Genomic DNA, 13,312 nt, shown 5'->3' with positions numbered 1-13,312 from the left:
TCAGCGTTGGTTGCCATGAAACCAGAGGCCTGTTCTGCCCTCCTGCGGTGTTACGCATTTCGGGGAAAGGGTCCATAGGTCCTCATATGGCTTGTTAACTGAGGGGTGTTACAGAGTATTTGTTAAATATAGCTAACAAAATATGTATTGTGTTTGATTGGTCCAGACGCTACATCTCAATGTTAAAAACAGTTGTGCTCAATATTTTTGTGGAAACTTTTTCACATTTTTCAGGATTCTTTGATGAATAGAGTTCAAAATAGCATTTATTTGAAATGGAAATCATTTGTAACATTACAAATGTCTTTTTTATCTATAAATTTAACACATTCTTGCTGAATAAAAGTATTAATTTCTTTTTTTTTTTTAAATCATACTGACCCTAACTTTTGAATGGTAATGTACACTTGTACAGAAAATAAGCCATGTGTATCAGCTGGCAGCATGTGTTTGTGGCATAAAAGCAAGGAAACGGACTAAAACATTTGGTTGGGTTTATTGACAAAGTCTGCAGAACACATACAATATTTCTCAATGATAAATTATCTTGCTAATGTTGTTAAGCTCAAACACACAGTCAATACACAGTCTCTGTGGTAACTCAGTACCAGTAGCTTTTACGAGGCCTTCTATCTTCCTGAATGTTCATTTTCTCCATAACTTCTTCCTCTAGGGTTTTCAAAGATGGTGTGTATGTTTTCTGAAGCGTGTCTTCTGGTGATGTGTCTTTGGGTCCATCTGCAAGGTACATAAACACTCTCAGATTTCTGATAACTGAACCATATTTAAATGTCTAAAACTGAAGGAAGAAATGCATTGTTTTTAAGCTTTCAGAAACACCACCTTTCCACTGCTGGGGAATGATGCCATCTTTTCTCTGATAGACTGGTTTGGGAATGATCCGTCCTGTCCTGACAGAAACACGCACTCGCTCGCCCTCTTCAGTGTATCTCCACTCGATATCTGTGGGCTTCCTAAGAAACATTAGACAAACACATACATTAAGAGCCAGATGCATTGCAGTGTTTTATATGTATTACTCTATTTCATGTTTGATGCTCACCTGTCAGTAGGGTCAACTAATGTAACATCCTTCAGCAGCAGAGGGGCTTCACTGGCGATGCAAGTACCCCGGTAATCTCCAGATCTGCCAATATACCTGTAATGCTGGAAAAGAGTGTTTAAGACAATTAAAAGTGCTGCTTTGCAATGAACTTATTACTAAAAGAATCTTATTACATTTTTTTTACTCCTACCGTGTTCAGGCCCTCGAGTATGACCCAGTTTCGAGGTCGGATCACCTGAGCAACTTTGCCTTGCTTTCCTTTGTCCTTTCCAGACAAAATTTCCACCTAGTTTGAATCAGATTTCAATGGTATGTTCTAAAAATATACATTGTAAAATAATACAAAACATGCAGAATTTAAGAGTTAAATTGTGTTAAAACAGCCACTACATCTTTTAGATGCCAAGGACCCCCAGATATAATGATAGGGACCTCATTCTAAAATTTAAAAGGCACGTATATATTTTTACCCATTAAGTGTGAAAAATGATTGTACTGTACTGTTAGATGTATCATTTACTATGATTTATCAATTTTAATAAATGTTGTGTTCATTAATTGAACCTTTTTTGTTATTTGTTTAATTCTATTTTAAGTACTAATTTATTTTATACGTTTTTCCTCCACTGTTTTTCTGTAAACTTACTAGCACTCCCTCACAGCCCCTTCTGTGGGCTAAAAGGTGCCTCTGATCTGCAAGTCAGGTGAGTAAAAAAAATGGAACAAAACGTCCAATATATATTAAATGCTTTCAAGGTGTAAACGACAGAAAGGATCACTTACTGTGTCTCCTCTCACGACATGCCAGTCCTCATTTGCAATAGGTTCAACAAACACCTTTCTTCTTTTCTTGCCTGGTGGATTGAGCCGCTGGGCTGCGATCGTCCACGGTCTGTTTGTGCCATAACGATAATCGTGTGGAAATGCAGCTTTTGCTGCCATAGAAAGCAACGCTGTCAGTCTCATGCTGCTGTGGACGATTAAAACAAGGAGACACTTAAAAAGATGCAGACAATCCATAAGTTATATTTGAAATCTACACTTGAATTAATATATTTTGTGCATTTCTATGGTAAAAAAGGAGGGGATATATTCTTCACTGACAGTTTGTAATGCTACAACGGCTTTGCAACCAGTGTTAAAAGGATTATGCGCAAGGCTTTTGTACGGGTCCCTCATAATACAGTGGCATTCTACCTACCTGAATTATTGCTGCGGCTTTTAGAGGTACATTTCACTAAAATAACGGCATTAATTTGTGGTAATGATAAATTCTAACGTTACATCCACAAGGCTCAAACTTGCGTAGAACAAGCGCTACGTCCTTTTCCTTTCGAGCCAAGCGACGTAGATGTCAAAATAAAAGTCTCGATTGGCAGCGAACACTTAAAAAAAATATAAAAAAATAAATAAATGACCGTTTTTTAAAATTGAACAGTTATTTTAATATGTTTTACGGATTTATAATAATTCAGTAAGTCTTCCTGAAATACAGATAAAAATAGTTTTGTCGGTTTATATAACATAAATATACAATTTTCCTATCCAGGAGAAAGTATTAGGGGTAATATATGCTAGTAAGACTTTAAGAATTGCTTTTGGGAGAATATGAAAGCATAAACACATGGCTCTTAATTTACTGCAAACTGGGCTCGGAAATCAAATTCTGGATAATTTTATTTGGTAAACAACGCACAATAAATTAATGTGACATTCAGTTTATTTAAGGTGACTACTGCAGTGAAATAAATCAAAGGAGTGTAAAAAGTTTCTATTTTCATGTTCCTAGGATTGAGTTGAGCTTGACATTAGCGTGAGCTGTATTAATGATTGACAAGCTGTGTTCATAAATTTAGTGTTCTTGCTTTTACAATTAAGTGTTCCTGGTTTCAGTACATACAAGTAAATGCCAGGTAAAGACTTGGGCAGTAAACAATTCATATTACAACAGTATTATGTATTAATACCAATTATTGTATTTATACCACCATACAAATCCATAGTATACATTTTCAACATTTTAAGAAAATACTCATTATTGTTAGCCCAATAACAGTTGTTTATGTTTTATGAAAATGTACACAAAATATGATAGCTGCCTGACAGAATATTAAAAGGGTTCTCTTTTTTTTTATTCGCATAAAGCCATTAACCAATCAAATCGCCTTTTCATTCTGTATCCAAGCAGGATGACTCAGACCAGCCAACTAGCGTCGAGCTTTGCTTGGTAGTCAGGCAGACATAACACAGTCGTCCAATCACAAAATAAGCCAAGAGGGGATTTTTGCTCTATATTTGTCTCAGGTAGTTTCTTTTTCGTTTATAAAATAAACGGTACTATTATTTTCTATTTGAATGAGATATTGCACTAGGTAAACTTTGTACAATGACAATAGGTATAGTTTATGAGAAAGGCCAGGTATTTTAACGTAATAATCGAAGGTTTTCGAGGCGTACAAGTGTGGCTAACGTTAGCTAGTTCTATAGCAACAGTCATTCGTAATGATATTAACGATAGTTAGCTTGTGCATACATATACTAAAAACTAAAGTTATTTTTTACAAATAATGTCATTAAGTTACGAATTATATGAAGTAACTGTTCATTTATGTCAGTTTCGTTAAGTCGACGTCTCTTCGGCCTGTTCGAACTCATGTTAGCCTATTAGCTGCTATGTCACGCTCATTTAAACTAGGCTGCTGTGAGGTTTATTTCTAGTGATCAATGAGCATTTGCGTTTGAGAATATGGTTAACTTGCGCTAGAATGAGCTTTTGGTCATAAATAACCAATGGCTTCGTCTAGTTTCTGGTTGGTTGGCCTTTCAATACGCCCACAAAGAGATACACATGGGTGTAATCAACCAGACCTGTGCATGTCTCATATATGCTAGTCGTACATTAGATTAAATCATGTATTAAAGTGATAAGTGATCGGATTTGCTCCTGGTGTCATGCATACACCGGCTGAACGCGTCAGTTTCTTATGTTGAGATCTTCATTGGGTGCGTGTGTGCTGAATATGAGGAAATGTCTGGACTGGGGCAGGAAAAACAGCCCTGCAGTATTTGGGCATGGTCGCTATCCGACTGACCTGACAACAGTTTCATGAGTTGGCTGTATTTTCGAAATCTTGAGCGTTTAGACGTGGGAGAATTAGGCGCTTGCGTGGGTTCATTTCGTGTTTACAGTCTGTCGCTGTACGTGTAAACCTGGCCTAAATATGTCAGTTTGTAGTGAAACTGATGATCATTTACAGACATGTGATGAATTGAATGTTTACGAGTAAGCAGCTTGTTCTAAGACTGTTTTAACATATTGCCTGCAGACTTTAAGTTGTTGTGCATATTAAAGAAATACTATAAAACAATTGTGCCTTTAAACACTTTATACTACATATATGGTCTAAAACTGCAACACCCTACAACTTTTTCTGTTGACTTTTAGTTGCATTGATCTAATGTGCAATGTTCTGGTTGCATGCTGAATAATCCTCTCAATAAACCTAGAATTAATTTACTTTTTAAAACACACTGTTGCATATTAGACACTCAGCTTTGAAAGTTATCCAAAACCTTATGTGGACACATACTAACATCTGCCTCATGTTCTAGAGCTTCAGGTCCAGGAGGGTTCTGAATGCAGTTTGTCAGTCCAGTGTGGTTGAGACATGGCAGAAGATCAGTTAAAGGCAGACGCCTCGGCTGGGGAGGGGGAGACGGAGCCCAGTATGCTGCTGCAGAAGCTTAAAGGCAACATTTCGTAAGAACTATTTATTTTTACTCTTTCTTCATTGTGGTTCAGATAGAATGTTAAATCTTTATTTTCTGAAGAAATGGTATATCATGGTTAAAATTAAGCAGAGTGGTGTTTGCAGAGCTGTAGCATTAAGGGAATATTTTACCTAAAAAGGAAAGTTTGTGGAAAATGTACTCACCCTCAAAATGTGGTGATGATTGTTTCTTCATTGGAATAGATTCTGAGAAAATTAGTATTACTTTACCTGCTTACTTATGGATCCTCTACAGCACTGGTCTCAAGCTCAATTCCTGGAGGGCCACAGCTCTGCACAGTTTAGCTCCAACCCTAATCAAGCACACCTGATCCAGCTAATCAAGGTCTTCAGGATTACAAGCAGGTGTGATTTGGAGCTGGTTGGAGCTAAACTCTGCAGAGCTGCTCTACAGTGAATGGGTGCCATCAGAATCAGAGACCAAATAGCTGATAAAAGCATCACAATAATCCGCAACACTCCAGTCCATCAATTACAGTCGTGTGAAGCGAAAAGCTGCATGTTTGTAAGAAAGAAATTTGAAATCTTTTAAGGCATTCATTGAAGAGGATCCATTGGTGAGCAAATGATGTAATGCTATATTTCTCCAAATCTGTTTTGAAGCAAACTCATCTACATCTTGGATGACCTGAAGTTTAGTTAATTATTAGCAGATTCTTTTTAGCCCGAACCTCTTAATGTCATTGATGAATGCACTATACATGTGTGTATGCAGATGTATATGTAAATATATGCGCATTCCATCTTTTCACAGTAAAAATGTGCAGGGCAAAGTGGACAAAATTTTGGTAAGTTTCTTAGAGGATAAAATAACATGAAATGTTAGCCTTCTGAGACTTTATAACTGTCTTGTTGTATAGTATAATATTTCAACTCAATCAGCTTATTTGTATTTTTGAGCACATATTCTTGCCCTTATTCTGTCTTTCTCCCTGTGACATGTCTCCCCTTAGGAAGATGTACAGCGTTTCTCTGACAACGATAAGCTCTACCTTTATCTACAGCTACCCTCAGGTCCAGGTGCAGGAGAGAAGAGGTACATAAAACCACACAAGTATACTTCAGTCAGCCTTGATCCGCTTTTTAAATCTGTATATTTTTTAATGCATGAGTAAATGAAAGTATTTGATGTCCCTTAAGTTTATTTTTTAAAATCCCAGCTAATCAGGCTAGCTAGAAATATGACAAATGTGACAAGAAATATCATATTTGACACATGTTTGCAAACTGCTTCTCTGTGTGCACCAGTGGTGATTCAAACTCGGTCAACTCGGCAGACCAGCTTCACACCTGCAACTGGATCCGTAGCCACTTGGAAGAACATCCTGACACCTGCCTGCCTAAACAAGATGTTTACGAGACATACCGGTAAGGACTGGGGTGCAGAATATGCACACAAGCCTCTTAGACTGAGTTATAATTCAAGTAAACACATGCTGTTTTCCTAGACTTTTAAGGGTCCATTATCTGTTTTTTCTGTCCATGTTTGCAATTTGTCACAAAATACAATGATTACTTACTGGCTTTTATATCTAAACAGGAAGCACTGTGACAACTTACAGCATCGGCCTCTAAGTGCAGCAAATTTTGGCAAAATCATCCGAGACATCTTCCCAAACATTAAAGCACGACGACTGGGTGGTAGAGGACAGTCCAAATATCCTTTTGTCTCTAATTTCATTTAATTTGTATAAACGTAGACAAACATTTATGACTTCTAAAACCCTATCTAGAGCAGTCGAAGACATCTCAGTGAATGTAGATTCATCAATCTCGTAAAAACACACATTAAACTGTTAAAGATTTCTAAATATTTGAGAGATTTAGATGGCTTTCTACACATCGTCAACATACTTGATACAGTTTTTCTCTGAAATGGTTTTGTTTAGAGAGGTTTTCAAGATGTCTTTTTACTTTTGACAAGTAAATGTAATCTCATGCTTTACATCCATTCAAATAATTTAACTAAATTTGAACTAAAATTCTTATTGTTTTATTTAATGAAACCTAATGTATTGTTCGGTGTCCCTTAACATAATTGCCAGTACGTACTGCTATAGTGGGATACGTCGAAAGACCGTGTTAAACATGCCATTACTGCCCAACCTGGACCTCAAAAATGACCCGGTATGACTGTCTTCTTACTGCTGACTTTTTTCTCTAAATTGCTTTCACAACATTAAAACTGACAGAACTGGTGCAAACCTACAAGCAAGAGGTCACCGAAGCAGCCTGTGAACTTATCTGTGACTGGGCCCAAAAGATCCTCAAGCGCTCTTTTGACACGGTGGTAGAAATCGCACGCTTCCTCGTACAGGAGCACATCGTCAACCCACGCTGCAGCCAAGCCGAGCTCGTCACTTCAGCTGCTCTGGCAGGTACGTGCAAGTGAATAGTAAGATGACATGTTAAGATTTGCTTAGCATTATTGTGGTGTCATTGATGTACTATTATAGTTATTGTTAATAGTTTGAATTAGATTGTATTTTCTGTGCTATGGGCATCCCGAGTTCAAATCCCGGCTCAAGGACCTTTCCCGATCCCGCCCCCCTCTCTCTCTCTCTCCCACTTTGTTTCCTGTCAGATTTAAACTGTCCTATCATAATAAAGGCAAAAACGCCAAAAATAAATCTTAAAAAAAAAATAAAAATAGTAATTGTTTTGTTTTATGAGTTTTTTAAAATAAAGTAGTTTTTATTAAGTTTTAGTTTAATTAATTATTTTAGTAGTTAAACTAAAGAAAATGAGAAATGTTGCATTGGCAACTAGATGAATTAACACGTTTTTTTAATATTTTATTTTAATTAAATTAATTATTTTATGGTTTTAGTTAACAATAATAGCCCTGATTTTGCTACATTGCTTTAGGAGTGAAGCTACATTTGTGGTTTGTTTTTTGGTTTTCATAGGCGGACCCTCCAAACCTCATAAAGTAATTAAAAAGATTGCAGCAGCTTCCCGAGCAGGTGGAGCAGAAGAAGATAATGTCAGTGCAGAAAATAAGGTAATACTGGTCTGAAATTTGAACATTTCAGATTTTATATCTGTGCTTCTTCCCCCAAATTTCTCCCCCGAATCATTTTGATTCATAAATCAATCAGTTTTGCACTAATCTCTGGAATAGAGTATCATCAAATATTTTTCTATAATGACTGTATAAATGATAATAGTCCCAGTCAACTGATTTCCTACATATCTGTGCCACTTTTATATTTCTCAACTGAAATCAATATGTAATGGCTTTTTTTTTTTGGTAAGCAGCCATGTCAAAAGTGGGATAATTTATAATCAGCCAATCAGTTTCACAACAAACCAAATAAGGGCATGCTGATCACCTTGTCAGGTTTGTTTTATGACAGCAGTATTGTATACTATAAATGGTAAATATAGTACCATTGTGATGTTTTTGGCAGCAAAAAGAGAAAGACGGTGTGGAACAGCCGCCATCCAATAAGCAGCAGGTCAGTGAAAAACCAACCAATAAGGTTGAGTCTGCTCGAGTGGAGGCTTATATGAAGAAGCTGCCTCAGCTCCTTCCCAGAGGCACCGTTCCAGAGAAAACCTCCCCACCGTGTCTCGGACCAGCTGATTCGGGCAGCGTTCAAGTCACTCTGCCTATCACAGTTGCAACGATACCCTCTCAACCAGGCGGCACCGTCCCTGTTATGATTCTGCCATCAGGCGTGAGTCTTTCTTACCCAGAGCGCGAGAAAACATCAGTCACGGTCGCCACTTCTGCTGCTCCGACTCCAGTGGTCCAAAGAGCGCGACCGGCGGCTCCGAAGCGGGGCCCTGACCCCACCACCTCAGTGTCAGCTGCTGGTGTTGTTCCGAAACGCAAAAGAGGACGGCCCAGAAAGCAAAGACCAGAAGACATGGCACTGCAGCTGCCGTCAGCCCCAACCTCGAATCCAAATCCAGCTTTTCTCACGAGAGGAGTAATCCAAAAGGCCTTGCCTTCCTGTGCACCCGCTGCTCCTTCACAGTTGGTGGAAATCGTGATCCAGGACCAGCAAGGCTTGATGCTTAGCCAACTTCCGACCATCCAGGAAGTGACAGACGCTGAGCATAGAGGTGTAGTGGTCCAATATCAACCTGCAGCAGAACCTGAGAAGCAGCAGTCCGTCCTGCTAATGCAAGGGCCCAACCAACCGGGTTACGAGCTGAGCCGCAGGATGGTCATCCAGCGTGCGCCGTTATCCAGAGAAGGAAGGCCGGCTCCCCAAGAAGTGCCACAGTCCACCGTTTCATACCTCCCGCCGGCAACGTTATTAGAGGACAGAGGAGAAGTGGAAATTACTCTGACTCCTGTGGAGCCACAGGTCGATTCCATGCCAAACTCAGCAGGTATTCCCAGCTCCTTCGGCTCCTTGTTTGGAGAAACCCCAAAACCAGACGCCCCGTGACAGCAGCACAGCACCCGACTCCCTGATCTCAATGTGCAATGCCTTTCCAGTGCTTCTGTGAATTGCATACTAGCTTGTAGTCAAACTTGAGGTGTACCATCTTGACTGAGTGTGTCTACTTTCTGTGTAAAATGATGTATAGAAGTACAACCTGTCATTGTTGCCTTCAAACAGCAACTACACTCATATTTTCATATGATTAATACGAAACCTAAGTGAATTGAATTCCTGAAGACTCCAGGAGTGCTTTTAAAGAGATTATGAATTTAAGTGGCCTAGAACAAAAGTTTTGACTGTTTTGACAAGAAAGAGCGAATTTTAGAGCAGTGAAAACTGAAACGAACAGATATACTCACAAATAACAGTCCAATCTGGTTCAGCTCAGTTCTAAAACGAAAGGAAATCTAAAAAAAAAAAGATAAATCATCAGAGTTACCAAGGAACTGCTTACCATCTGTTGGTGTTTGTCACCATTCTCAGTGCCATAAGAGAGCAGTTGCTCTTTTTTGCTCTAACCGTCTTTGCATGTTTGTGTTTGTAAAACATGAATTGAGACATTTGAGTGTGTTTTCTAGTTGTTCAGATGACAAAGAGTGGTATTACGGGTTTGCAACTTCAGGGTTTGAAAAAAGTCCCTCCCTCGCCCAGTGAATGGGTTAATAGTTCAGTTTTTTTAGACGTCGCAAATAACAGATACAAACTTCGAAATTACTACATCGAGTTGCTGTTGTGAAGGTCGAGAAGACACTACTGGTTCATATGGTGCACAGTGTAGGTGGATGGAAAAACAAAGACCTCTAAAGTCCCTTTAAATATGCAAATGAGGCTGTGATTTCAGGATTCTTCTCAAAGCCCCGCCCCCTGCGTTCAGGTCTGTTCAGTCGTTCTCTTACAGCAACGTAATTTAACACTTAACAGATGTAAATAATTTATCCGTGAGCCCAGAAGAATATCTTCATAGGTAAAGCATACCAGAACTAATTTAAAACGTTTTATTTTCCAAATGTATAGCCAACGTCACTATATTGCTACTATGGAATATTATTATTATTAGTTACTAGTAAAGTGTGCACTGTCACCCTAAAAGCATGTACAAAAAAAATTAGAATTTAAGATTTCTTAAGTTTGATTATATTATTTAAATTTAAACTGAAATATGTACTAATTATTTATTTACACAAATTTTACAAAGCTTGAGCCACAACAGCATCCTTTTGTGTAGATTATCATGTCTTAAAGGAGAATTTTGCTCTTTTTTTTAGCCTTAAATATTTTTTACTAGTTGTTTTCAGATATTACACTTGATCTTAGCCAAAAGTTCATTAATGTGATTTAAAAAAAAAATTAATTCGCAATTTAATCATATTTTTTATTTGAACATACATAATCAATGGAATGGGAAAATAGATTAGATTAGTAGTTTTATGAATATTATTTGATGCGCTTTATTCAATTTAAAGGTATTAAAAGGCTATGATTTGGGGGGGAAAAATCTCCTTTAAGGTTAAAGCTCAACGAAGGCTGTTGATGGTTAATAGAGGTTTAATAGGCACTTAATTTAAAAGCAAAACCACTCCGATTATGTATAAAGAGATTTGAAATCAGATGTTGCTATTTATTCAAATATTGTAGTAATATATGTGAGATGGGAAATGACTAGAGGTGATAATTCTACTATGGAGTAATGGTGCTTTAAAAAGCTAAACGGGTTTAACTAACAACACAATGTGATTCACATGGCAGTGATTTCACCAATCAGCAGTCTGACTGCACTTAGCATCCACTGCTCACTGGTGCCGATTCTGGGCAGAATTACCACGGTACAGTGCTGGCAAAATGACAACTGGCTGTCAGACAGCCTGCTAGCGTTGCGTCAGCATAAATTACATTTAGGCTCATGAAATGAATGTGCTATATATGTCGTGTTTAATTCTGAATAAACACGGCTGCTTAATTTACTCAAGGTTTAAAGTTTGACTCTAACCAAAATGAATGGAAATCTTTCTTATAATTACAGGAGCTTTTATTTTGTACATTGGGATCTTGTTAGGGCCTTTTGTTTTTGATCATTTGTGTTCATTAGAATTTTTTTCCCTCTTAAAGGAATCAAGAATAAGGAATCATCCAAAAATGAAAATTGACTCACCCTGAGGCCATCCAAGATGTAGATGAGTTTGTTTTTTCATCTGAACATTTTTGGAGAAATGTTGCATCACTTGCTCACCAGTGGATCCTCTGCAGTGAATGGGTGCCGTCAGAATGAGAGTCCAAACAGCTGATAAAAACATCACAATAATCCACAAGACTCCATTCCATCAATTAACATCTTGTGAAGTGAAAAGCTGCATGTTTGTAAGTTACATTGTAAGAAACATTTGTTTGACAAGACATTAATTAATGGACTGGAGTCGTGTGGATTATGATTATGTTTTTATCAGCTGTTTGGACTCTCATTCTGACGGCACCCATTCACTGCAGAGGATCCACTGGTGAGCAAGTGATGTAATGCTACATTTCTCCAAATCTGTTCTGATAAAGAAACAAACTCATCTACATCTCGGATGGCCTGAGGATGAGTTCATTTTTGGCAAACTATTCCTTTATAGGCAGAGCACAGTTCTAATCTTCTGCCTCATTTGCAGTCTTGAGATTTGAATACTAATGTTATATCTTAATATCCTGACAACAGCAATTCAGTATCCTGTGAAGTTAAATATCAGACTTTACACATTAAGAAAACTTGTAATTGACATTAATAAGCTGCAAACAGTTAATGAAGTAATTCATTTCGACCATTCTAGATCGCAACATTCAAAAGAATGACTGAACAGTGGGACGTTAGATTTATATGAATCTAACAAATTGCATGATGGAGTGAATAATCAGATCTGTAGCAGCAAAGTACTTGTAAAGTGATTGAAAGCAGTTTATTTCATGGGCATAAACATGAAAACATTTGGGCATATGATAATTTATATCCGTTTACGGATATATTATTCATACCCTCAGTCCATTGACAATGTCATTTTTTTGTTGCAAGTACAATGTCACACCACAGAAATGTAACATGTTCAGTACAACATAGTGCCTCATACAAACCACTGTGCTCTGTAAATATCCATTTTCTTTGCATTATTTATGAGGTTGTGATTTCGCTCTGAAGCATCGAGTGGATTATTTGTTTTAATCTTTGGTAAAGGCTCTCAAAACTGTTGCCCTCGAAAAGTAGGAAAACCAAAATGACAAAACGAGTGCGTCGAGGTGACGAGCGTGTGTTGTAATTACCCATCAGTGTTGGTAATTCTCATGTTTCATTGCGACGAACTCAAAAGAAACCAATTGCGAACGTGTCTAGCACATTAACATCTCACCGAATCGTGTAGAATTGTTAATTAGTGGCGAGAGATCGGTTTTCTATCAACCCCGTGGAATTTGCATAAGCGTTCATTTATTGTGCGTGTCAGTACTATGCCATTTTTACCATAGACATCTAACATGTCTAATGTTATAATCTGATAACCATCTGTTTTTAGTCAGTCCATGCATGGTTTGTGTATTGAATATGTTTTTAAAGAGTTGTTACAAAGGATCTGATATTCGTTTGGAGTTGCGCCGTTTCTTTTCGAAAATATTTGAACCCTGGTGTTTGTCTTGCACTTTAATTTTCTTAACGGAAAGCACACAGGGGGAGAAAAAGATGAAATGCAGCACATTGTATGTTATTTGTTTTTGTACTTATGAGGTCTTCTTTTTGAAAAGTTTTGTATTTCATGTGTTTTTTCATGTTAGAACTGTTCAATTGGACATCATCCATATAAAAAAAAAATGAAATTATCTCTGACTGTGAGCACATTTTCATAAATCAGCACTAATAAACAATATGTATGATGTGTTTCTTTATATCAAGTGTTTGTGAACCACTTCACCCGTTTTCAATGTATCATGTTTAAATGATACACAATTGTATTTAAATGTGTGAAAGTTTTTAAATCAGTAAATTGTCTGGTTATCTCCAAGGATGCAGATAGATTTGAGTTCAGGTTTACTTT

At 37.5% G+C, this 13,312-nt stretch overlaps 2 protein-coding genes across 11 annotated transcripts; one reads left to right on the top strand and one right to left on the bottom strand.

Annotated features, from left to right (window-relative positions):
* Positions 1 to 480: 480 nt before the first annotated feature.
* Positions 481 to 5,162, bottom strand: LOC107693309 (probable 39S ribosomal protein L24, mitochondrial). Of its 10 annotated transcripts, none has more exons than XM_016492636.1 (6): positions 5,068 to 5,162; positions 1,850 to 2,036; positions 1,257 to 1,352; positions 1,064 to 1,167; positions 844 to 974; positions 481 to 738 (listed from the first exon to the last, which is right to left on the bottom strand). In XM_016492636.1, the coding sequence occupies exons 2-6, from the start codon at positions 2,030 to 2,032 to the stop codon at positions 602 to 604; spliced, it is 651 nt and encodes a 216-aa protein (XP_016348122.1). In that variant the 5' UTR covers positions 2,033 to 2,036; positions 5,068 to 5,162; the 3' UTR covers positions 481 to 601. The 10 variants fall into 10 exon arrangements, with proteins under 10 accessions (XP_016348122.1, XP_016348119.1, XP_016348123.1 ...); XM_016492633.1 differs by having other exon boundaries at positions 5,002 to 5,161; XM_016492637.1 differs by having other exon boundaries at positions 1,850 to 2,033; positions 5,002 to 5,161.
* LOC107693310 (DNA-binding protein RFX5-like) lies at positions 4,713 to 10,336 on the top strand. The gene is made up of 9 exons (XM_016492641.1): positions 4,713 to 4,826; positions 5,612 to 5,645; positions 5,811 to 5,893; positions 6,106 to 6,225; positions 6,398 to 6,514; positions 6,906 to 6,982; positions 7,035 to 7,235; positions 7,767 to 7,861; positions 8,271 to 10,336. Exons 1-9 carry the CDS (start codon positions 4,735 to 4,737, stop codon positions 9,261 to 9,263), a joined length of 1,812 nt encoding a protein of 603 aa, XP_016348127.1. The 5' UTR covers positions 4,713 to 4,734; the 3' UTR covers positions 9,264 to 10,336.
* The last annotated feature ends 2,976 nt before the right edge of the window (positions 10,337 to 13,312 follow it).

This window comes from Sinocyclocheilus anshuiensis, unplaced genomic scaffold (assembly GCF_001515605.1).
Source record: "Sinocyclocheilus anshuiensis isolate Anshui unplaced genomic scaffold, SAMN03320099.WGS_v1.1 scaffold566, whole genome shotgun sequence".
In the NCBI taxonomy this organism is placed as follows: domain Eukaryota; kingdom Metazoa; phylum Chordata; class Actinopteri; order Cypriniformes; family Cyprinidae; genus Sinocyclocheilus; species Sinocyclocheilus anshuiensis.
Note: the sequence above shows the minus strand (reverse complement) of the source record. Positions and strands in the feature narration are given on the sequence as shown.

Excerpts from the sequence above, each read along its gene's own strand:
- LOC107693309 (XM_016492630.1), bottom strand. Across the intron at positions 1,353-1,849 it reads ATGTCGTGAGAGGAGACACA|GTGGAAATTTTGTCTGGAAA; the intron begins GTAAGTGATCCT and ends GATTCAAACTAG. Across the intron at positions 739-843 it reads CATTCCCCAGCAGTGGAAAG|ATGGACCCAAAGACACATCA; the intron begins GTGGTGTTTCTG and ends TGTACCTTGCAG.
- LOC107693310 (XM_016492641.1), top strand. The coding sequence starts at position 4,735 with ATGGCAGAAGATCAGTTAAAGGCAGACGCCTCGGCTGGGGAGGGGGAG. Across the intron at positions 4,827-5,611 it reads AAGCTTAAAGGCAACATTTC|TAAAAATGTGCAGGGCAAAG; the intron begins GTAAGAACTATT and ends ATCTTTTCACAG. Across the intron at positions 7,236-7,766 it reads CACTTCAGCTGCTCTGGCAG|GCGGACCCTCCAAACCTCAT; the intron begins GTACGTGCAAGT and ends TGGTTTTCATAG.